The 26,243-nt window shown below is 39.9% G+C and overlaps 1 protein-coding gene across 7 annotated transcripts in view; it reads left to right on the forward strand.

Annotated features, from left to right (window-relative positions):
- The window catches only part of SATB2 (SATB homeobox 2), a 197,144-nt gene that overhangs the window by 125,076 nt on the left and 45,825 nt on the right, over window positions 1-26,243 (forward strand). For all 7 annotated transcript variants that reach the window (XM_074364213.1, XM_074364212.1, XM_074364214.1 and 4 more), the window contains 2 exons: window positions 17,048-17,260; window positions 21,346-21,501. In XM_074364213.1, the coding sequence (XP_074220314.1) occupies window positions 17,048-17,260; window positions 21,346-21,501 (369 nt within the window). The remainder of the gene's footprint in view (window positions 1-17,047; window positions 17,261-21,345; window positions 21,502-26,243) is intronic.

The following is a 26,243-nucleotide window of genomic DNA, read 5'->3' on the forward strand; positions in this document are numbered from 1 at the left end:
GTAGTGAGAAAAAATGTGTACCCAGATAACTAAGTAAAATGTGAAGTAAGGTGAATAACGTAGGATGAAGTAAGCAATGATTGTAGTGGGCATTCATGAGGATTTGGGGGTCAGGAATACCTACAGAAGAATGAGTATGGTAAGTCTTCAGAGGACAGTGGGTTTAAGTTTAGCCATCCTACTAAATGTAAGGCAAGAAGCCAAGCTCTGTGCAGATGCAAAGATGAGAAGGATCATGGGTGAGTCCATATGTAAACCACTGACTTGAATATGAGGTTACTGGGCAGTTATACTTTGAAGGATAAATAAAACTAAACAGGCAGAGATGGAGAAGAAGGGAATTTTAGGTTGAAAAAATCATAAGAAAAGTTGAGTCAGAAAAATACAGAAATAGTTGGTAGTTGAGAGCAAAGCTAGTGATAAAACTTGAAGGTGGAGTGGGAACAGATCAGAATAGGTCTTAGGGCCATGCCAAGAACTTAAGAACTCTATTTAATAGGCACTGGAATCCACTGAAGTTTTTTTGCAGGGATATGCTATGATCCAATAATCAGAATTGGATCTTAGGAAGATTTTCCTCCCCTTGATGATAGCAAGAGGGTAGGAATAACATTTAGGAGGCTGCCTTAAGTGTCCAGCTGAAATGTGTAGAGGTTTTGAACAAGACTGGTGGCAATGGAGTGGAGATTACGGTCAAAAAGCCTCATGAGAGTACAGTCGACAGAAAGTGCAACCACCTCGAGTAAAGATAACTCGATGGTTGGAGGAAGCTTAAAGTGATTATTTTGGATCGGGCTATTTTGACTTTGAAGAACTAGCAGACTTCTTAAGTGAAGATGTGCAGCAGTCATTGAAAGTAAGAGTTAATGCTAAGAAGAGTTGTCACGGTTGGGGAAGAGATCAGGCATTTATTCACAGAGCCTGGGATTTAAAGAGACAGGGGAATGAGGGGCGAAACCACCACGACTACTCTCACCGGGAAAAGAGACAGAGGAGTCCCAGGAGAGATGGGGGCAGGTGGAGGTAGAAGAAGAGGGCGATGCTGGCCAGAGGATAGAGGACAGGGTGGAGAGTTTCCGGAGGAGACTTGTCCATGTGTGGGAGGCTAAGACATCTGGGAAGGGGAAGCATAGAACCATGTTATGAAATTTGGCGATTGTTGGGAGAGACCTTTGGCAAACTTCAGGGTATAATTTCATTAGAGTGGTGAAGGCAGGAGCCCGAATTTAGGAGTTAAGGAGTGATTAACTGATGAGAATACAGGAACAGTGGCTGCAAATTACTCTTTCTAAAACTTGGTGTTGAAAGGAGGGTCAGAAGTGGGTTGACAGTTTGAAAGTGATAGGGAGTCAGTTTGAGACAGAAGAATTTGTGAGGCAGTTTGGGGCCTCAGCTAAAGTCAAATAGCATGAACTAGTGATGGAACCAACCACTGTGGTTTGGTAACTGTCTTCGGCCACACTGGAGCTGCCGGAGTAGGAGCAGGGAAGAAACACAGCGGGGTTGTCTGAGGTTTGGTGCTGACAGATCAGGTATGGCAGGAGACCAAGAGGGATGGAATCTCTTGCTCCCTTGACTCTTAACTAATTTATGCATTCTATTATTGACAGGGTCTATTTACATCATTTGGAAATGAGTTTGGAGGTTCGCAGAGGTCTGCACATGTTCCAAACATCACTCCACCACTTTTTCTTGTGACTCAGAGTCCTCAGGCAGCCTTTTTGTGTCCACAGTTATCTGGACTAGGGTTATGAAAAGCTCCGGTCCTTTGGAGCAAGTCTGTTACATACTATCGTAAAACAAAGTGGAAGGATGCATCTTTTAGTCTGTTTTGCAGTTGTGTGTGTGTGTGTGTGTGTGTGTGTGTGTGTTCTTTCATCTCTCATTCATGTGCATGAACAGGCATTTCAAGGCTGGCCAACATTTTATTGCTGGTTATTTATACAGCTCCTTTGGATAAGGATAAAATTGAAAGTATGGTTGTATTACTTCGGATTTTAGACTCAAGTAAAGCATACATTTTATCCAAGTAGCATGAAGCATGAGATAAGACTCACAATGAGGCTGGACAAGAGGCAGGCCGTGTTGGTGTGAGGAAATGCTCTGCCAGGGCCTTAGACTCCTGGAGGTCTGTCTTCTTCTGCACAATCCTTTTTGTCTATTTTTTTGGATTAATGATTTTTCTTTGGCATTGCCATCTTTCAAGTGCCAAGTTATAAAAGGTCTAATTGAAACATGGAACACATTTTACTATTTTCCTCTTGCCATTAAATTTGTAAGATGGCTACACCCAGAAAGAAACATTCACTTTCAATCAACATGAACTTGAGTTCATGGGCCAGCCTTGAGGATATCAAATGGAAACTGCGTAGGAATGTATGAGTATTTCCTTTTAAATTTCTGCTTTTAATTTGGGAAAGCTTTTCATCCCTCTGGGATCATAACCTGTTGTGTATAAAGCCCAACCTAATCAAGGTAGATGGTATTGACGGAATGACATAGTTTGAACTTAAGCTGGAGGTCAACAGTCAGATTGTTTCTGCTGTGTATACTGTAGTCACTGATGGTAAGGTTGGACAGCTGGGTTTCACCAGCAGCATTAAGTGGAAAATATGGAGTACTCTGCCCCATGAAACCAACCATGTCTATTCCAAATGTTAGGCTTTTTTTGAGTGGAATCAGAAATGTATGGGTGATACAATAATTTGCCAGCCATAGCAAACAAATAAAAATTAACCTTACAGATAATATGTAAATGAGTTGTTAATCTTTAGATAGAAAAGAATCTCAACATTTGTCTTTCCTTAAAGCAAACAGAATCAGAACCATTTATTTAGATGGACACCTAAGTCTTGTTCCCAGTTGCTTTACGGATACATAGCATATCCTCAGTCCACTGAATATTTTCCAGAAATAGTTCATGATCTGTGTTATTCACTTACTGTCAAATTCAATACTAAGCAGTTTGATTTGTCACGCTGTAGTATGTATTCCTGGATTTGTGCTTGATGATTGGACAAGGAACAAACCTAACAGTTAGTTACTGTGTGTGTCTGTGTGTGCTGCAGAACCAAAATCGCATGTACAACAGTCATAAACAAATCTAGAACTGTAAAAAAAAAAAAGCCTCATTTTTCATGTTTAAGACTTCCAGATGAAAAACTCAAATTCATAATAAATAGCATTTGAAAATAACAGTTCTTCAAAAAGAAAATTACTTTCTATGTCTTATCCATTGCCACTGTAAGTATATAGGAGTTCAGGATTTGCAGGTACAAACTACTATACATAAAATAGAGAAACAACAAGATCCTACTGTACAGCACAGGGAATTATACTTAATATCTTGTAATACCTATTTTGCGAAAAGAATATAAAAAATAATATATATCTATATGTATAATTGAATCACTATGCTGTACACCAGAAACTAACACAACATCGTAAATCAACTATACTTCGATTAAAAAAAAAAAGTTACACTTGGGGAAAAAAAGTGTATAAGTTGGTGATGTAAAATAACATAATTGAGGGAATAGAGCTGTATTTCCAAGAACTTACTTTTTAATGAATTTTTATTTTGATTAATATGTCTTTTAAAGACATAAAATACATTTGTTTGATACAGTGATCACCCACCCACACTTCACGACAAAGTCATAACTTCCACCGGAGTCAGAGATAGACAGCCTTTGGCCTATCTGATTTATTAATTTTTCCTTTTACATTTTTCTGTTGGTTTGCCAATACAAACACATACTGTCCAAGCTAAGAACAGAAGTGAAGTCATTTGTTGGACAAGGGAAACAGCGCATCTGAGATCATGCCATGTCGGAATACTGAATCTTCAGCAGGGGCCTGAGGCCGATGTAGTTCCAGATGCAGGGAGGGCTGCAGAGCGTCACATCCTGCCGGCGCCCTCAGCAGGGGAGGAGCCTATTATTGTCATTATGACCTTATATAAAATATTCTCTGAGCACCATCACTTTCTTCCTTGCTATTCTTCGGAAAGAAATGGTTAGCCCTACTTTTCATGTCTCTGAAGACTTTTATGACAAAGGGGACCTTATCAGAATAAAAAGATAAAAGTGGTATTTTCTGACCTGGTCATTAGTATTCAGGCAATCCTATGATACATTTCTAAGCATTGCCATTACCTAGGGTCACAAAGAGTTTTGGAATGGTCAATACACCAGAGGGGGCTGAGGCAGTTAGGAAGTATGCTCTGTTTTCCAAGCCCCGCTCCTCCCCCAGGACCCTCCCCTCCCCTCCCCACCCACTGCCTCATGACTTCTAAAAGCCGGCGGGTCTGCTGGTTGGCTCTCCGTTCGCCTCAGGCTACTGGGTTTTGCTTGGCTCGCACTGGCAGAGAGCTGGAAATGCTCAGTTGATGTCCGATAGGTGCAGGCGGGTGGAAGCCCAGCCTCCTGCCTTCTGTAGCAGGGCCAGCGCTGAAGTGTGACTTCCACTCCAGAGCTCCCTGCAGGATCATGCTGAGGCTGGGACTTTGCTTGGATTTCTTCCCTCCTCTGGCCTGCTTCTCCCACTCCCTCATGGTTCCCTCAGAAGCACTTCCTGGATAAATCACTTGCACGGGAATCTTTATCTCAGGATGTGCTTTTTATGACAGATCACAGACCAAGGTCATTGCTAGTCTAACTGGCATTTGATTATGTCACAGGACAGTAGCTTGGATAAAACGTGTCTTCAGTTTTTGCCTACTACCTTCACAAATCTAAAGCAAGATGTTATTATGGGAATAGTGTAGAAGTTTTTATTGTACTACTTTGTTTTGAAAATATTATCAGTATTGTTCATAAATCATTAGCAAGATATTATTAGGGAAACAGTATAGAATTTTTTACTGTAGTACTTTCTCTTGAAAATATTGTCACTACTGTTACTTTAAACTGAGTCCCCTGAGTTCAACGGGCTGAGACTGGTATTAGCCAGATTTAGTTATGGACATTGAATATGGGGTCAGAGGGTTTAAAGGGATGAGGGAGAGAGACAGAGAGACAGAGAGATGGAAACAGACATCGGATATGAGGCCCTATGAGATCTTTCAGACTTGATTCAAGTGAAAGCCATCCTTACTGAGTCCCAAAGGTGAATTATGTGATTTATGTGAATTTCAGGGTAGCTCTGCTTCTAGGCTCTGCCCCATCTCCAGTGCTCTGTCAGTGCTGCACGTGGGTCTGTTAGACTGATAATTTCTGGAAGTAATAGGACCAGTGCTCTGTCAGGATTTTTTTTTTTTTTGCATAGTTATTTTCCCTTGCTTCTATCGTGAATTTATTTTCGTGTTAGCACACTTTCACTTATCAGTCCTATAGACATGAAATAAGTTGCTTGGCTGTTTACTGTGTTTACATCTTTGCATTTTGACAGCTTGGTTATAAATCCTGACCCTAAGCATTCTTTTACCCCTTGTCACTTTATGGACTTAAAAAATTAATCGGAGGCTTATGACAGTATGAAAAGGTTTATGACAGTATTTTACAAGACTTAATATTACCAAGGGAGGGTTGTGGGATGTCCACTGACCTATAATAAGAATGGTTTCATGAAATATGTACAGTGAATCTTCCTTAATAGATAAACTATTCTCTAATTTATTTAAAAATCCAATGACCTACATATTCATATGTTCAGAAATCCCCCACTTACTAACATTGTTTCTCCTTTGAGACCTTCCATCTGAGCAAATCTGTTAAATGAAGTAGAGGAAGCTTTGATCCAAACTAGGCTAAATCCCTGCCGCATGTGAACGGGAGCATTAGAATGCCAGAAAAGGGAATTCAGGTGTGATTCTTGCCCCGTCTCTGCACCGCTAGCCCCCTTACCTTGAAGGTGGGGTTCAGGAAGCATCCTTACACAAGGAATTGGCAATAAGAAGTGTGTATCATTTGAAAACGAGACCTTTGCCACATTCATTATTTACATAGTATAGTTGTTTTTCTTTTCCCTCTGGCAGGTTATGCCATAACTCAGGAAGTTCAGCCTCATTTTGTCTCTCAGGTAGCTCTCCTGAGCCAATTCTTCAAATCGTGTTTTCAGCAGAAGCCGTATGTATTTTTCAAAATGTGCTTTTCTTCTGTAACAGTAAGATCTCTAATTTGGTATCTTGCTCCTTCTTCAGTTCGGTGAAAAAATCAGAGGTACACAATTTGCAACCTTTTGTCAAAGACCTTTTTTGAGCAAGCTGTTTATCCTGGTCGTATCTGATAGAGGAGAGGGTTTTTTTTAATCCTTGGGAAACTCATTTGGGTGACCTGTCCTTATTTGACTACTTTTTATTTCTTAAGCGACTTTGCTGTTTACTTATCAAAGTTACATCATTTGAAGAAACTTTAAAGCCAGGGTCATAAATACAATTTATGAAGCCACTCAGCAACTGGAGAATGTTTTCAACAGATTGGAAAATTAAATTGAATGATGTATCAGAAAAATTGGCAGTAAGGTCAACAGCTAGTAATGTAAATGTCTTTGTGTGAAATGAACATGGATTTTGCTTTTATGCTTTATTGGCATTGTGTTTATAGTATATGCCCACCCATGTTATTAAGGTTAAAAATGTCTAAGGACTTGCTAAACATTGTATTTCGAAGTGGCACAGTTAGGAAGAGATGTGTAACGATAAAATGAAAATTTTAGCAACCAAAATATTTGGAAGTCTGGCTTTAGTGTGTTACCAGTTATTTGGGGGGGGGGGCTGGGGAGGAGAAACTTTTAACTTAGTGTTTGATTTATACATATTGTTAGCCAAAGGTAGGCATGATTTAATTACATGTACAGTTTACATTTGTAGAAATCTTGACCTCCAAGATACTCAGAATTCTTTCTCAGCTGACCTCTGGTCTCAGTCATTATTTCTAGGCACTCAGCAGTTCTTGCAGGAATAGGAGACAATGTAAATCCAGGGGGCTTGACTCCATGGTCCAGTGAACTGGTTATAAAATGACAAGGAAACCTGTGAGAAAAAGGAAGTCCACCCACCGAAAGATGGGCTGTAAATATGAAATGCTGCAGATCAGGCATGAACATGTTATTGGGTTTTGAAGCAAATAATATACCCTCTTTTGATTTCAACATTAAATTAATAAAGTAGGAAAAGATGGCCCAGCTTGCTTCATAAAATAGGCACTCTTTCATTTCAGAATCACTGGCTTGAATTCATAGATTTAAAGATTATAATAATATTAATATGTCCCAGGATGGCAGTGTCTCAAAGTTACTCAATGACTTCAGGAGGGCCCTCTAGATAGTGGTCTCAATTTAGTCCCTCCTGTGCGTGTAAAGACTATTGTTAATTAGCACCTTTTAGGCAATTTCAGCCAAAAGGTGTGGGGGAGATGCTGGCTCTGTTTGTGTTCTGGGTAAAGAGTAGGTTGACTCGGTAGCTGTCGAGCGTGTATAACCCTATTCCCGTTCCTAAATCTAACAGAAACAGAAAATTTTATGTAAAAAATACAAAGACTCCCTTTGTCCCCTTCACGGTACTTGTACCAAAGAATCAGAGGAAGCAAACATCATTCTGTCTGTTCCTTTCATCCCTGGCCCGTGTGCAAAAGTCCTTAAATATTAGTTATTGGACTATCATAGAAAATTCAAGTTTTTCCATTTTTACTGAAAAAGACTGCCTTTTGATGAAGGTTTTTCCAAGCTTTTGTCACTGCTCTAACAACAGTGGTTGACTCATTTCACACAGACAAGAAGTCTCTGTCTTAAATAAGGTATTTCACCTCCAGTGAGCGTCTCAGCAGAGACCTCCACTTTTAGTGGGGAAACCTACTGTTTCACGACTTAACTAGTTTCTCCAAGTCCTGAGTGTTATTTATACTTAAGGTAGAATTTTTATGGAAGAAATATAAGGAAACACTAGCTTTAGATCCCGTTATTTACATACATTTCACCGTTGCTTATGCAAAATAATAATAAAAAAATACATAGAGGAGTCCCTTCACGGCCATTGATTGAAGTGATGACCATTTGGCGTGGGATTAAGTGCATGTTTGTTCCAATAAAGTGAATTAAGTTTAAAGGCCATATATTCTGTGAGAAAAATAAAACTGAATCAGTTTGAAGCCAAATGGAAATGACAAGGTTGTTTAAATTCTACCTGCAAGTTTTGTGCCTAAAATTATTCCTGTAGACATCAGTAGTGACTTTTAAACTTCTCTAACTGCAACACTCAGTAAGAAATAATTTTTACATCATGACTGGTACACACTCACACATTTGTGCATATATGTATGTATTTTGTCTTGAGCTCTATCTCATTTCCAACTATAGCTTTATCTATCTGTGTATTTCTTTCTTTTTTTTTTTTTTAATTGAAGTACCGTCAGTTACAGTGTATCGATTTCTGGTGTACAGCACAATGTCCCAGTCATGCATTATCTGTATATTCTTCATGAAAGAAAAAAAAACCTTCATGAAGCAATACAAGTATGAAGCACTGTGGTAATTTCTAATCTATTTAATTGCATTGTGTTATAAAAAACTAGTTATAATGTGCTAAATTGATTTTATCATCCAGTAATAATTATGACCCATGTTTAAACAATGATACAGATTAAGGCTGATTCTTAAAGTTATTTATGGAAGGAAAATGGTTTTACTTTCATGAAGTGTAAATGAATATCTTAGTTTACTGCTATCCTGAATATCCATATGGTCATTTCACTTTATATAAGTTATTAAATTTTTCTTTGCCGTCTCCGCTATCTCAAATAACTTTAATTATTCTACTTCCTACAATTTATTTATTCGTTTTTTTTTTTTTTTGCCTTCTGTAGGGGAAGACATTTAGCAAAATACAAGCAGAAGACCTTGAGTATTTGAAGTTGCAAATTTAAAATAAGAATTATACTTTGATGTTAGTTCTGTATTTATCTGTTCACTTAACAAATATTTATTAAGAATTCAGAGACTATGCTAGGCTTATAATGAGGGCTAACATTTATTGAACAATTAACATATATCAGGTACAGTGACGAGCTCTCTAGGGAACCCTCTGCGGGAAGTGCAATTAATTATCTTAATTTTATAGGTGAGGAAACTGTGCCATAGGGAGATTAATTAATCCTTGTCCTACTGAAGCCCAAGTTTGAACCCAGCAATTCTGACTTCAGAACTCTTACTCATAAACACTTGATTCTCAATCATTTCTGCCATCACTGAGCAGAAGATGAAAGACATAACCCCTCCTTCAAGGAGGTACAAGGAGTGAACAGACTTTTAAACTGGTAATCCCACTGTGGTATAATAAGTACTGTGATGTATCACATGTGCTGTGTGAGAACAGATGCTTTTGACCTTGGACGTGATTGACGTTAATGCAGAAAATGTTCAGCAAGAAAAAATAATGTTTTATAATTGTTTTAAGACAGAGTCAACTCATATGTTAATAGATTACTTTTCTTATATCTGAATACATTTGATACATTTGTAATATAAATAGGCAATAAATGTATGTTTTTGTTTTGTTTTGTTTTTTGAAAGCACTATTTTTGCCAATGTTTTGACAAAGTAGCCAAAGCTAGTAAATTTTTGGGGAAGTTTGCCAACAGTTGTTTCACAGAATACTCATGGAAACTAGGAGTAGCCAGGGCCCAGCACTTTGCGAATGCAGCAATCATGGTGCCAGGTTCCTGAGGTGTTAGTAGAAACCATCTATGTGCCCAGAGCTGAGAACACCACTGGTAAATGCTTCCAAAAGGAACCTGTTCGATTATGTATTTGCTTTTGCTTTTCGTTGCTAGTGTGTTTAGAAAACTTTGACTTAAATTGTGCACAGCATCCCCATTCCAGTACCTGAGACTTCCTAAAGACAAGGAAGGAGGGATAAGAAGGAAAATGAGATGGGACTGTTCATCTCATTGCATCTCTCATTGCATAGATTAGGTAGGTGAAAAAAGTAACGTTGCCAGGAATCTGGTTTGGGCTGAGTGCCCCCACTGTGCATGCTCACATGTGGTTTGGACAGGGGGACTGCAGTTACGAAAGCACAGACTGCTTTGGTTTCAGGAATGTTCTGTTGCACCTACTCACTTTGTGCTGCATGCTTGCTGTGTTCTGATGTGTCAGGTGGCACACGGGAAGTTTTATTATATATACTAGAAAGAAAGTAGTCTGTGAGGGAGGTGTTTCATTTAATAAATTGCAAATTTGGGGTATGTAGAATATTTGTTCTAAAGTAGAGTTTACATGGCCCCAGATTTCAGTATTGTAACCTATTGTTTTCAATAGGTTGAATGAGAAGATGTTGAGTATAATGTGAGTCAGGCTTTTAATATGTGGTCTGTCAGGGCCTGCTCATGGCTGTTGAGCAAAGATAGGGCTCCCACTTCCCAGAAAAATGAAACATATGCCTTTGGTGCTTTTTTAGAGTCCTGTGTTCCTGTATATCCACAACTAACCACTTAGCACCAAATGTGCAGATTCTGCTCCCAAGGAGTTTGCTACATGATGGGAGGAAGGGGTTTTATAGTCACACAAAGTAAAAGATGGTAAGCGTCATAGATATGAGCTAGAACTAGTGTCATCTCTGTTCAAAGGAGGGAGAAACTATTGCCGGCTGCAGTGTGTATATATGTACACATATATACACAGTCTCATAGTGCATTGCAGAATACATCTCTACAGCAACAGCATTTGTCTGCAAATGTTACTTTTGTATATGCGTTTATATTTGCAGAGGACATTAATTCCCTTAAGATGCTCAGTTCCATCCACCCCCATTCTACAAAGGTGCTATATAGATAGGCTGTCTTTCCTAATAAAGAAATATTGTAATAAAAGAGAGGTTTTTATTAAACTAATGCAATAACGACATTTTCTTTGAGGATTTAACACATCATTTTTAATAATAAAAATCAAATTGTCATTGTTGTGCCCTGTATACCTTTTATTCAAATCAGACTAAGTACTCTGGCTTCGTGGCTAAGCAGTGCTGTGGGGGGTGACGGGGGGAAAGGGTATTTTTAGCATAGCACAAATGAATTTCAGCAGTCAGCTTCATAGTGGGGTTGTACATTATGAATAGGGGACCCAGGGAAACCTCTTTATATTCGTGAGCAGGGGGGAAAATGCCTCTCAGGAGTGCCTAGAAGGAAATGAGATTGGAGATTAGAAGAGAACCGATTCTGTTAGGACAGCTTTCAGTGGTAGGATGTCAATAGTCTGTTCAGCCAAGCAGCTGAATTCACAGCTTCAACTTACTGTGCATTCACCACTGAAATCAGAGAGTTCACTTTGTATGATTAGTTTAAGAATTTGGCATCACCTGGTTTTCTTAAGAGGATACCAATTTTTGGCTCTCAGGTCAGCAGGAACCAGACATTTCAGAATTGTGTAGAAGTTTAGGTTGACCGATAAGCCTGCAAAAGGGATGCTGAAACGTGGAGAGTGCTTTTAGAGGGAACTGTGTGATAGACAGGTCATGCTCTGTGGCCCATATGGATGCCAAAGTCCCTTCCACCTCTGACCCCCTGTGATTTTAATCTGTAAAATGAGGGTATATGTGCCTTTTAACCTTGCTGATTGATTATGACATCACTTGCTTAAAGCAGTATATAATTATGAACTAAAGTATATTTTCAGACTACTACAAAGTAAGTATGTTTCAACTCACACATCCTTAAAGAGATGTAACTTTATTTCTAATATCCACTTTTGTTCAGATTGGAACCTAACACTTTCAAACTATAATATGCTATGAGATATATATCTATATCTATATATATATATATATATATACATATAAATGATAAATGAGTATTTTAGGGGTAAGTTACTTCAGAGATATATGTTACAATAAATATGTGAACAGACATTACAAAATGAAAACAGTCTCTGGCTAGTTTGAGGCTTTTTCCAAAAAGAAACACTGGGTTTGCTGGGCCATTTTTTTCCATACACACCTGGTGTATATCACTTTAAAAAATAAATTATGCCTCATTAAATTACAATTAAATGGAATCATGATCATTTGTTTTTCTGGAAGGAAGATGTTTTGCATATTGAAAGCCTAATTTGTTGCAGGTGACAAAAAGGCTGAACAGATTATCTAGTATCACTTCATTTGGGAGGTAATGTTTGTTGGTTAGTTTGTGTATACTCCAGTAGTTCAGAATTATATTAATGTGGACTGTATTATTTTCACTTCAAAAAGTCTTCTACCACTTTATCGGTTTTTACACTCTTTTTCTTTTTTTTTTTTTAAGCTCTTAAGGAAGCAGAAGCTTCTCTTGGTATTCTGGATTAGTCATGCTCTTTCTTTTTGTTCCAGTGTTCCAGTACTGTCCGATCACTCGTTCGCCCTTCCCCTTTGCCTGGTCGCACCACTATCCCTATATCCATGTACTATGTATATTTTGAATCTCAGCCAGGTTAAGTCCCACTTCTTCCAAAACGTTTTCCCTGAGTCCTATAGTTAGCAATAATTTCACCCTCTCTTAAACTGAGATGGCACTGGTTTTATCTGAAATTTATGACACTTGTCATCTTTTACATTGTGCTTCTATGAACCATCATATAGTAAACTCCTTGGCAGCAGAATCTATGTCTTAGTAATCTTCCTATTCCTTTCTGAGCTTTGTACCAAGTTGTAAATAAGAAATGAATTAATAGACTGATCTGTCATTCTTTGGTAATAGGTATATTGCATTTGGGGGCCCTCTAGATAATCAGTGGGAGATATAGCCTAATCTTAGAGAATTACAAATATCTGAGAGCTGTGAAGAGCAGATACCTGTTAAATCTAGACAGTAATCACTTTATGAGTTGTTCTCAGCCCCAAAGAGGCCTGGGAGGTCTGATGGGCTCAGGCTCAGTGTTCCTAAAACCTGGCCAAGGCTTTGGTTCTCTTCTTGCTCTCTTAAAGGATTAAGAGCCCATCAAAAGCAGTTTCTCACCCATCTCAGATGAGGCCTCAAGGGCTAGTGCAGAAACTTGGAAGTCAGTTTTATAGAGCCAGTCACATTGTTTCCCAAACTTGTCTGAGAGTATCAGTGTGTATTTTGCACATTAACAATTTGGAACAAACGATATGAATTGTTGTCTACAGCCATACCACCCTGAACGCGCCCGATCTTATCTGATCTTGGAAGCTAAGCAAGGTCAGGCCTGGTTAGTACTTAGATGGGAGAATGATGTGAATTATTAAAAAAAATGTGGGAATGATAATAACGTAAATAAGAAAGCTCATCAACAGAAATTGCAGGTTCAGAAACTCTAAGGTCATTTAAGTTGTTGCAAATAAATATTATGAAAGTATTAGAAATAATAAGCATGTGAATTTTTTATTTAAAAAATTAGCCCAAATTCTTAATTTTGTCTATAGAGGTAGCCTGTATTAGCAACCAAGCTAGATGGCTTTATATTCTCTCTTGTGCTTTGAATTATTTTGCTTTTATTGAATTTTCAGCCAACCTTGTATGTCCTTTGCTGATGTTGGAAATAACATGGAGCTTACAAAATCTTCCATTAAGAGGCTAGGGAGAAGGCCAGTTCGAGGCTCATTTTGCCCGAGCCTCTTCTCTTTTCAGTAACCTGTAAGCCAAGAGCTATTGCGGAAGGTGTCTTTCTGTCCTGTGCAGAGGTTCCGTCTACTCCTTTCCAGTCAACACGTTTCCTGGTCGTATATAACCCCAGCTAACGCCACGAGGGAAACTGGTGTGAGCTCTCCCTTGGGAAGGCTCTGTTGCCTATGATGAGGAAAATGCTTAATGACCACTTTACTCTATACTTGCAATATGTTTTAATAAGATTACTGATATGAAATTTTAATAAGCCGTCTCCTAGTTAATTTATTAATTTCCCTCAGTTTTCACACTCTCAATATTCATGACCTTTCTATTCATAAAAGTACATCTTTTCTCGGTGCCCAGGTGCCATGCCACGTTCTCTCTATCTCAGGCTGCATAATGGGAGTGTCCAAGTGACACCTCCTGCCTGGCTGGTTGATATTTAAAATGCCAGACAAGAGTGGCAAGGGCTTTAGAAATATTTATGTAAGATAAATGATTAATTTATGTTCTATTCAAGACAGCTTCAATATGATAAACATTTCCTTATCTTGATAATTAGATGGGGTGATTTGTGGCATATTAAAGTTATGCCATACATTTTCGTCTGTTTTTCTGTTCCCCTAGAGTGATTTTAAACTAACTAAATAAACTTGCTTTACATTTATGAGCCTGCAGAATTTTGACTATATTTTTCAAAATCCCAGTTTAAACAGTTAAAAGGACATAAATAACCGAAATGAAAAAAAGACTCAACAAAACAACTAAAACTCTTCTTGGGCCCACCAGTTAGCCACTTGTTATTGAAAATGTCTGAGGTAGAAAGAATCTGCTTTGGGACCATGGCTACACAGATGAGACTTTAAGTAAATAATTTAGAACAGTGTTCTCATTCTCTGGGGCAATACATGGAGGCGGCACTGGCCACCTTGTTGGTTTGAGACTTTATCTTCAATTAGGCGAATGAAACAGAGGCAACAGTATGTTCCACCGGCCCCTTAAAATACAAATATTGTGTGTCATTCACTTCAGAAATGATGCTGATGAGCAGCCGTTTACAAGGATGTTTTGTCTTGATTTTTCTTAGCAATGGATTCATTTCCCTGTAAGGTTGTCCAACACGTAAAAAATGCAGGAGAAGGAACTCCACAATTTCAATGTAGGGGAAAAAAAGGTAAACCAAGCCAAACAAAAAACAGAAATACTCTATCCTTCGAAGTGATTTTTAAAAATTGATTAGAAATAAACAGACTTACAATTTTGAGCCTGGTCCATTAGAACAATACTTTTTGTGGTTTCACTATTTTGTATGCAAGAGCTTTGCTATGATGTACTCCACAATTAGTGAAAATAATTTCAGGGAAGGGGAAGTTTACAGACTTTACCTTTGAGGGATCTTATGTATAATTGTAATGACCAGGATAAGAATATATCCATGTAGACTCTAAAACTTCTCCAAACTTGGTAATTTGAGATTTATTAAAATGCTAAAGTTACTTATGAAAGAGAGAGAGAGAGAGGAGGGCAGGTACCAACTCATCCTTTCTGTGCAGAGTTCATCATCAAAGAAGGCTCAGAAAATATCAATCTTAGATGTGCCTTATGAGAATTGGAAATTGGTATTGATTTTAAATCCACATCCCTCTTCCTTCTCCACATATTATTTTTGGAGATTTTTATCTTAGAAACAAATTCACAATTAATCTGTCAGTTTGCTTAATGCAAGTGGAAAGTAGGGTAACTTAAGGCAGAAATGACTTTTAATTTCAGAAAAAGAATCAGTACCTAGATTGTATAACATTTTCTGGAAGACAAGTATCTCATTTGTTGCTTATAAAGCGTGACAGGAAAGCAGGATTTTCTTAGAATCATTTTACAAGTAGGATATTTTTACATACACGTCCTACCTTGGCCGTTCTTTGGGCACGCACGCACGCACACACAGACACGCTTGTGAACAGTTTTTCGTAGCTTCATTTCCTGGCCTATTTTATTCTCATTTGTAAAGACGTCTCTAATCAAAGTAACGACACCCAAACTGGCTGAACTATCAGATGGCTTACCTCTTGCAGGTTACTTGTAAGATTGTCTTACATGATGTTTCGAGTTGTGATTACTCCTGGAGTGCTGACAACTGTGTGATGCACAGTCCTGGGGGTGACATATGCTTCACTGTATTATAATGCGTTGCTTTATTTTTAAAAATTGCCTACCTTACCTGGAAGATGTTTGGCCAACTAGAGATGGTGTATTTCTCTTGTATCCAACACCCTTTTGGCCTATTTATGCCATATATTACAAATCTGATAGTGTTTCTTTGCATTAATATTCCCCTAAGTGGAAATGTCTTTGGCATCTACTTTTCACGATTCAGGGTTACCCTCATCTGTTCTAAAATACACGGTTAACAGCTTTTTCTGGGGGATAACCCTAGGCCCTGATCTCATACCGCCGTGGGGAGGGGTGTTCGCTGGGAGTGTAAGGTGATGCCTCTGTGTGATGCTCTAACAAGCCTGCAGCATGGAAGTGCACCTGCTTTTGCCTCAAGTTCTGCAGTGTCCCAGCTCAGGTCTCCAGCCTTTTTCTTGAGTCCATACTACTTTTCTCTAGACTCGTCAGCATTTTTCTTACCTTTGTGAATTCTCTGTCTGCAGAGCAAATGAAAACACTAATGTCCTATTTAAAGCATTCTATTTGGATGAATCACACATTTAAGGAAATATCTGAGCCTACTGTGACATTCTCTGAGGTGTGCTGTGATCCCTCACCAGATGTGACTATACTTCCATTCCTTGACTGGGGGGATTGGAGCAGCCCCAGTGAAGGCATCTCATAAAAAGATTTGGGTGCCCCCTGGTACATAGGCAAGGAAATCTATTATGTGTATGGTTGGGAAGCTATCAGAGGGTTAACACAAGTTACAGCCACTCACTTTGTGTGTCCCCCCACTTTTTTTTTTTTTGCCATAAGAAACATCTATATTGAAAACAGTGGCCGGTCACACAGAAATGCAGCCAAACTTTTTTTTTTTAAGTCGATGTAAATCTCCCATGCTGTTTAAATGTCGGAACTAAATTTACCAAACTTGGCAGATTTGTAAGGCTGAGCAGGACTGCCAAGTGTTCCCAGTTTCAAGCAGAGAGAGTTCTAACAGTTCCTGAAATACTTGTAGGAGGCACCTGGTGGTAATTGCAGCTTCACAATTCTTCTCGAGCGCCTACCTTGCTAGTTGGCATCTCTGTACACTGATGATTATTGCAGTGATGATAAAGTGTCAGAATAGAATGGTCCAAAATAAGGCACAGCCCTCCCTGTCTCCCCACCCCTCTTCGAAGGCAAGCACATTCCCACAAAATCTTCCTGCTGGAGAACCCTCAGGAATTTGACTGAGGCTTTTGACATCGCAGCCAGCTGGTTACACCAAACAAATAAAGGGGGAGAGGGGTGCAAGACGGAAACCACACACCCATACCTGGAGATATAACTTGACCTAGTTTTTTTTTCCATTTAATCAGGGATTGTTGTCTGAGATTCTGCGTAAGGAAGAAGACCCTCGGACAGCGTCTCAGTCTCTTTTAGTAAACCTGCGGGCCATGCAGAATTTCCTCAATCTGCCCGAAGTGGAGCGGGATCGCATATACCAGGACGAGCGAGAGCGGAGCATGAACCCCAATGTGAGCATGGTCTCGTCGGCCTCCAGCAGCCCCAGCTCCTCCCGAACCCCTCAGGTGAGGTGTTCGCTCCACTGACTGCACTCTGCCTTGGAGATATCTTGCCTCACTGATACTGGGTTTTCCCTCAAAAATTAAGAGAAAACACAATGCAAGAATTTCTTAATCCACTGAACATGTCGGTCAGAGGACAGGAGCCTCTGGAGCGGGCTCATATGCCATTCCTGTCCCTTTGGGAAAGAACTGTTCTTCCACTTGGGGCAGGAGGGCAGGAGAGGGTGGACAGTGAGCTCTGAAGGTCTCCATACAGCTAGGGGCCTTGTGTTGAAGCTGAATTTCCATGGCAAGCACACTGCTTTCCTTCAAGTGTGTATTTATTTAGATAGGGGTAAGGTGGTTGGGGGCAGGGGACAGATAGAGTAGTCCAAGTCCTGCTTGATGCAGTATGAATAAGACATAACCCGGGAGAAACCTGTGTGTGACGGAAGTGTGCATCTGCAGCGGCTAGGTCAGAACAACTGGGAGAGCATTCCCTGACCCCTTAGAACATGGTAGTAGGAAGGGCGGCCTCAATTACTTTCCTTCCCAGGGTGGTGTCCCCACAGCACGCGGTGACTCAGCTTTCAATCCCTCCTTTCTCCACACTTTAAAAGCACTCTGTTCTCAGATCCTCCTGCAGATGCACACATCTATTAATGTCGTGTGCTTCAGAGATCCTAACCGAAGGGAATTTCCAATTCAGATCTGAGCCCATTCATTTTCATCCTACTCCCTACTTCCCCTAAACTTTTACTGATCAGCAGATTTATGATAAAGCCATCTCATTCACTGTTGCTAGCGTGTCTGCAAGTTCCATCTTGAGTGATAGTTTTCAAAACAAATATTTAATGGGTGCACATCCATACAAATCAGAAAAATGGGTGCTTTGAAACCAGAGAGGTGTTTTGTTTTTTGTTTGTTTGTTTTGTTTTGTTTTGTTTTTGCTTAGATATTATAGTTTTGGGTTTAGGAATTTGTTTTCTGGTAAGTTCTAAGGAACTGATTAAGCATAGAAGCAGAATTTTATTCTAGTAGAAATATTTGAGCTTTTTCAAATACATCCATTTTTTCCACATATCTTAACTCTTTATATTTTTGCACTCTGCAATAGACTTTTAATTGAAGACCATTTTCTGTCGTGCACGTCCAAATTCTGATACTTAGACTTTAGACTTCAGTGAATTATGAGTTTTAGTACTGTTAAGCCAAAAATAAGTCTCTTGACTGCTTACTTTGGACAAGTGTAACCAAGCTTTTTTATTTTTATTTTTAATTTTGGGGAATACCCATTGAGCTATTGAGTTGTGCGAGTTGTTAATTTGCACTAATATTTACTTCTTTTAAAATCACCAACATTTTTCCCACTTTTGAAGCCCATTAAACTATTACAGGAGAGTCCAACCACACTGCATCGCTGTTTAACCAGGTGACTCTTCTCCAAAAGTCACTCCTACTTGTTAGAAAAATCACACAGGTGTGTTTTATTTTCTGCTCCTTCTTCCTATTTTTCTAACAAGATTGTATCTGAGGCATCTTTTCCAAGACTTGGTAGCTTTCAGAGCCTGACCAGCTTACAAGGCCACATAAGTTAAGGTCAATATTTTGCTGTTTGAACAGCAGAAAATCCCATCTAGAGAATTCCTAGATAAACGTGTCATGTAAGGACAAGTATGACAGGGAGATTGGTCATTTAATTTCACACTTTTGAGATTTCTGATAATAAAATATTTTTCTCTTTTGAGAATACAATCATAGCACTGATACTTGTAAATGTCTGGAACATTTTCCTTTTTCTGTTGGTTACACACTGAGAAAGTTATTGAAGTCTTTTAAAATTTTCATGATTACCTACTTACTCAGAATTCCTTGCAGAACTGTCTCAATAGTGAAGATCTACAGGCAGTAAGGCTTTCAGTGTGAGAACAAATGTCAGAGGGTCCACACTCACTCAGCCTTCAAGCTGGAGCCAGCACTGCAGGGCGTGCACGCAGCCTTGCGTAGGTGCATGGAGATGATTTGCCAGACCCCATCAGAACTTTATTATTGGTTTGAAACAAATTGAAGACATTTAAAATTTCAAATTAAACCCCCAGAGTCTCATCCCAGTCCTTCACTTGTCCAGTATTCCTGGATATACTTAATAATAACAGGATGATACAAGGATAAGAAGGATCATTTATTGAGCACTTACTGTATCAGGTACTGTGGGCATTTTGCATTTTTTGCATTGTTGTTCCCATTTTGTAGATGAGGAAACTGAGGTTTAGTTGGGTTAAATACCTTGTGTAAGGTTACATGGCTGACTGGTAGCTAGAATTTGAACTCTGGCCATTCTGATTCCAAAGCGTGGGCTCCCAACCATATATCTCAGTGCCTTGAGAATTTTCACTTTAGCCATCAGGGTTCTGGAGAAGATTTGGCCAGCCAAGTAAGATGGGTAGTCAGTGAGGTTAGGAAGAAACCTGAGTTGAGAAAGGCAGAAATGGTATGCTAAAACATACTTAAAAGGAAAAGCACTGTGGCTTAACTAAAATTTTTGAGAAGAGAAAGAGGTTTCTAGAAAAAGGTGACAGAGGATTGGATTATTATGGGAAGACCCCAGACTGGAGGGCAAGAAGAAGCATGTGAAACAGCGCCGGTATCGGCTGGAGGTTTTGGAGGCAGAATCACACAGTGGTTCCTGAGTCTGTGCTTTGGAGTCTCAGAGACTTGAGTTTAAATCATGGTTGTTTCACTTGCTGCTGCGTGTCCTCCCCACAACTTAAGTATCCTCTTTTATTTTCAGTTGTCCTCATCTGTAAAGTGAAAAGAATAATGTCTGACTCGTGTTCTTAGAAGAATTAAATGAGATAAAGGAAGTAAAACATTTCTGGAGTGCCTGGCACATCAAAAGTACAGCATCAATTCTCCTTTTTGTTACTTGGTAGTAGTTAGAAAATAGTATGGGACAAGGAGGTCAGAGGAGAGTGGCAGAAGTCACTGAGTGCTCGCAGAACTCAAAGTCCTCTTGGAAACTTAGGACATTAGCTCTGGCTTCAAGAATGATCCCACGATGTCCACACTGCGTGCCCTTCTTTCTCCAAACCTGCATACGGCTCAGTCCAGTGGGAGAACAGCTCAGGGCATCCATAGAGGGAAAGTAGTGATTTAGGATTCTAGGGGGGGTGGGGACAAAAAGAAAAAAAAAAAAAACCAAGTCAGCTGGCCGTGCTCGGGAATCCAAGGGTTGGAGCAGAGTTTTCGCGGAGTCCTGTGGCCCCGGGTTCCTAGAAGCCTGCCCAGCGCCTTAATTCCACAGCAGAGCAAATACGTTGACAGTCTTTCGATCAAGTAGATTCAAATGTTTTAGGGTTATCTTAACCCCAAGATGTACAGACACCTTCCATGTTGTCCTTCATTTGTCTCTGAAGCTGAAGGGAAATCATTCAATTAAAACGAGCACGGCAGAATACATAAAACCACAATATGAGTTTAAGAAAATGAAAACGGTGCATCAAAGGCATTCTGAAGCCTAGTTTTATGAAATGAAATTTTGTTTCATTTCCACTGATTTCCTAGGTGAAATTAGGTGACTGTCTGGGTAGCATAATGATGATAATGATGGGAAACCATACATACTCGAATGACACACATAAAGCTTTAATAAAGAATGAGAGCGACTCAGGGGAGCGCATTAAATTGAGTAATAATTTATTATTTAGAGACCTCTACCCATTTACTCATTTTTTCTGGAAGAATTGGCTCTTCCTCCAAGGTGTGCCATTTTCAGAAAGAAAAAGGTAACTGTGTGTGTGTTCTGCATGTTCGTTTTGCAGCTAGGTGATGGCTTACAGTTTGGTGCCCAGAGAAGCTATCCTACCTGTGAACTGTCTCGGCTACTGTGAGGGAAAGAACAGGGCTGACAGGACTCTGCATGTCCTATAGGAATGCACTGCAATTATTTCCAATCACAATTAACCTGATTAGAATAATGGACAGGAAGTGTCCCTCTGTAGCTAATGCAGTTTGGCATCAGCTGACTGAAATCCTTTGATAATTTCTGCACAGATGGCTGGGCTGAATGCAGCACTTTTTAAATTATTATTTTCATGGTCTCTTGGTAGGCCAAAACCTCGACACCGACAACAGACCTCCCCATTAAGGTGGACGGCGCCAACGTCAACATCACAGCTGCCATTTATGACGAGATCCAACAGGAGATGAAAAGGGCCAAGGTGTCTCAAGCCCTGTTTGCCAAAGTGGCTGCAAATAAAAGTCAGGTGAGTGGTTTTTAAAAGAGCAAGAACGAGGGCTGGAATTAGACCCTTCTCCTCCTCCCACCAATAAAAATACATCTGTTCCTATAACAATAATAACAATAGTCCCTAGGGAACCTGTCACGTTCTGCCATTGGCTCTGCGGTGTGCTTTTACTCCCCTCAGAGTTCAAAATAGAGACTAAGTCAAAACCCAGATTTTTTTCTTGTAAAGAAAAATTTTTTTTTCAGAAAGAATCAGCCTTGAATGCTTTCTCTCCTAATTCTGAATCCTGCTATGTACCTTTTTTTTTTTTTTTTTTTTTTTTTGATATTTGGGCACAACTTAGCGTGTACAAAACAGCATCTTCCTGAGACCAGGTTTTCACCAGGTCTCATCGCCTCTCCTTCCCACCAGGGGAGCGGGTGACTTTGTTATGATAACTGCTTTTCCCCGGCCCCAGAGACACCTTGCCATGTCAGGTGTTTCTTTCACATACAGAATACAGTTGTTTTTCCAGGAGAAAACACACATCGGGGAGGGCAGAATGAGTGCTAAAATCTTTCACAGGAAAACATAGACGCTTACCCAGTGCAGTTTTTCAGAGTGCTGGGATTGTGGGGAATGGAATGCTCCGGGGAAAAGGGTAGACAGATGCTGGGGTTTTTTATTTCTGAAAGCAGCAACAGTTGATGGGATCTACTATCTGTTTCAGTTCATTTAAAGGGACAACTACCTCCCTGGCCTAGAATGAGTTAGGATGAGGTGCTCACTTACTCATCCCTGGGTTGAACAATTACCCAATGCAGAGTAGAGGAAACAAAAGTTAGTTGAAGCTTAATTCTGAGAGTCCTTTGATTCTGAGCTTGATTTCCTCTGTGGCCTGGCATGACAAATGTTTTCATCCCTACATATGTAAATGGTAAAATGGTCCATCATCTCCCTGACAGATCTTCTGTTGTGTGCGATAGAGGAAGTTCCTGAATACTGTATTAAGCAAGATGGTTTTTAAGAAAAATTAAGGTTTTTAAATAGTATAGTTAAATGCTGTATTTAAACTGATCATACGGTTTGGGGAATAGCCTTTCTTACCTGTAGTTTTGCAGTAACCTGCCTTAAGTTATTTTTCAGATGTTAATAAAGGGAGAGGAGTAGAATATCAAGCAGCTTCGAAGAGGATTGAAATATTTCTCTTTTCAATTTCCGTGTAGTTGTTTTTCCAGATTATTCTCTCTCTCATCAATGAAATCATTGAAGTACAGTTTGCTAAGATATGATGTCCAACCATAGTATGAAATACATGAAAAGAAAATGCCATAGAGCCTTCTTAAACTGTTAAATGCATAAAATCCCATGTACCACATGGCAAAATATAATGAGAGTTGGAACTGTTAAACGAATAAAGCTGTTAAATGCATAATGCCACTTGGCAAAACTACTGTGCATTTAATGGTTTTCCACTGTGTAATAAAGGACATATGTGGTAAATGTGCAGTAAGTATAAAGCTACACAATTGATTTTGCAAACCTGCCCCTGAGTCGTGACTTGATGTAAATATCAAAGTTTCACTCAGTCCCCCTTTTATAAGCAGCTTTCAAGAAAAACTAAAGACCACAGTCTGAGAACTTGATTCAAAACGCTTGTAATCTTCCTGTTGACTTGGCACTATGGCTGCTGGAAATAGTGATGCCTCTAGCCTCCCCAAATAATTCAGGTGGCTGATTGAAAACTGTGTTTGCCAGTCGGCCCAAACTTAGCTCTCTGAATTTGTGTTGCCTCCTGAAGAACTCAGTAGCCCTGTCTTTGTAGAATCCGGAGGAAAACCTAGTTCTGGGAATCAATGTGCTAAAGGGTAAGATTGAGCCTAAATGAGGATCAGATACTTTGCACTTTTTCTTTTTTCCTTTGGGACAATGATTTCATCCTCGTTTATGAATAGGGGACCTTATTTGTAAATAGCTGACTAGATTCGCAAATCGGGTGTTAAGTTTTTTTAAAATGGTGCCGCCAAACAAAGTGAACTTAGCTGATAGTTTCAAGGGCAATTTAACATAAGATATTCACTGTATTTTGTAAGTACTACCAGAGTTTGCTTGATAAAAAGCATATTTAGTGAAATCAATTGCATGAAGTGGTACCTCGCACATGCATTTGGTGCGTATCTGTAAGGGGTGTGTGTGTATAGAATGGGACATTGGCCGAAGTACCTCTCCAAGCTGCAGTGGGATGTGGCCACACCCTCTCCGCTGGATTGGGAGGCTAGAAGAACAAAAGTTTTCTTCTCTCCTGCATTCCCTTTCCTCTTCCCTCTGTTATGTTCCTTTGGAGAGATCAGAAGTTCTTGGAGTGACTGAGGAGGCCAATAAATAGCAAGAGTGCTTCATTGTCTTGGAGGTGAAATTAGGAGAACCTTGAGTAGAAACTCTTGTGAACCGGAGTGGGTTTGGAGTCTGGAAGGCCCAGTTCAGCCATGCAGGGTAACCTCTCCCTTTCCATTTTAAATATCTTTTAAAATGGAAAGGAACCCTCCATTAAGTCTCATTCACTCCTTCGTGTGAGTTGCTGTCACCGTATTGAGAATAATGTTTAACACTGCCTGAGTATTAAGCAAGCTTTGAATGAGGAGTAGGAGAACTTTGGAGATTAAGGGCAGTGGGCCAGAGTGGTCCTTGCGGGCTGTTTAAGTGTTTAGGGAACAGGCACAATTGGAGGAGGGTTCAGAAAAGGAACTGAAAGAGTGACAGACCTTTGCAGTTGTACCTATGGTCCTATTGGTGAAAATACGTGGCTGAAAAGTGTGTGTTTCCTTGGTGTGTGGGTTACATCAGGGTGCATTTGTCGGGTGCTGGAACATCTGTTCCTTTAGTTCGGCTCCAGCTCCTTTGTCATGGCCAGCCCAGTCCATCACCTGATTTCACTGAGTGCCTCCTATCTGACTTTTGCCCCTTTCTTCATGGGAGAGGAGTCAAAGACGGAAAAGTAGGCAGGTGGTAGGGTAGGGGTAGAGGAAAAGGTATGCTTCTATACATTTCATCTTTTACTTTCCATTCATTTTGAGTTTGGGATATGATGTACTATGGTCAGTGATTGTTCTCTGTGAAATAGGAGTGTGGGGTGCTTAGTAGGAGCCATAGTGCAAAGGTATGTGGGACATTTTCTGCACACCTTCAGGGTGGTCCTTACATACAAAGGACCACCAGGGAATGAGTGCCCCAGCATGCCATCTGAATGGCCACAGGAACTCCTTGTTCCTTGATAGCTTCTTGTAATCTCCCTTACCCCTCTTACTCAAATTCTGTAGGGTTACTGTCCCCTTTCCTCCTCAACTGCAGCTTATGATGTGTGACCTGGGAAATGGAAATCTAGGGGGGAAAGGAGCAAACACAGTGACCTGTGGGCACCCCTCTGCAGTCCTCCAGGGCTGGCCACGTGCTTTGTCACAGCATCATCAGCCACGTTTCTTACCCTTGACATCAGTTGCCCCTTTCCCCAAGCGTTAATGCGCCATTTCTCTCGTATCCTGCCCTCTTCTCTTTTTTTGTTGCTTATTCAGCTCATGGAATACTGAGAATGATCTGAGGTTGGTTTTCCTTTGCAAGGAGAGTGAATCTTTATTATTTGTATGCCCAAAGACCCAACTCTACACGTGACTGTCTTTTCCTACTAGGTTTGGGTGAAAATAGAGTAGGTGGAGGGATGGGAAGGGGCTGTTCTATCTTGCCCCTATTAAAAAAAAGTAAAAACAGATGAATGAACAAAAATGTTAGAAGGTCACTGGGTTTGCTTTCTTTTTTCTTTTCGTTTTTTGGGTGGGTGAGGGGGGTGGAGGGGAATCTTGCTTTCTATATTAGGAAGGTAGAGAAAAGCTGAGACACTGCCAAAAGGAGAAACAGACAACGTGGTTGTAAGCCTCAGATGCTGGTAATGAAAGGGCCAACCCCAGAGCCTGCTGGGGTAAAAGAGAAGGAGTGATCTGGGAATGATTGGACCCAGAAGGGTCTCTGATGAGACCCTCATCTCACCAAGATTTAAAGACCCCTGCCAACCCTTGAGTGCCCCTCCCCAACACACACACCTTCCCAGGCCCACAAGCCGCAGGAGCTCCCACTTGGATCAGGAGTGGGAGAGCCCTTACTGCCACTGCACAAGAAAGAGGGAGGTATATTCGTGATCCCACTGCACCTGCGGAAGATGAGTTTTTGGTCTCCAGCACACACTTCTGAAATCATTTCCTCCATAGGAGCTGGCTTCTTCGTGGGATTGGGTTTCAGTATGTTCTGTGCTTTATGCACATTAGGATGAAGCAGAGCTTGCATACTGACTGGCCCTTATTCCTTATCACTGTTTCACCAAAAAAATGTATTCCATGTCCGCACCTACTGACTTAAATTGTATTGCTAAATAGAAGGTGACTTAAGCTTTAGATGTAGGTTACAAGCTCAGATTATATGGACATTCTCCTTTATTGTCAAATATCCCCTTATAGATGATCTAATTTGCTTAACAGGCTAAATGATTTAAGACATCCACAGCAGATTCTTTTAAAAGCAAAAATAAAGACAGTCAACTTTATGTAAAATAATCGGTATATTGTTTGGTTTGCTTCCTTCCTTTTATTGCTTTTTGCTGTCGAAGTTTATATCATATTCAGTATATATGCTAACATATTTTCTTCATTCCGTCATGAGTTACCATATTGCTTTTGTGTCTCCTCTGAAAAATGTCCCAGGTACAAGTTAATTGTACATATTTCTTTTTTAAAGAA

This window comes from Camelus bactrianus, chromosome 5, assembly GCF_048773025.1.
Source record: "Camelus bactrianus isolate YW-2024 breed Bactrian camel chromosome 5, ASM4877302v1, whole genome shotgun sequence".
Classification (NCBI taxonomy): domain Eukaryota; kingdom Metazoa; phylum Chordata; class Mammalia; order Artiodactyla; family Camelidae; genus Camelus; species Camelus bactrianus.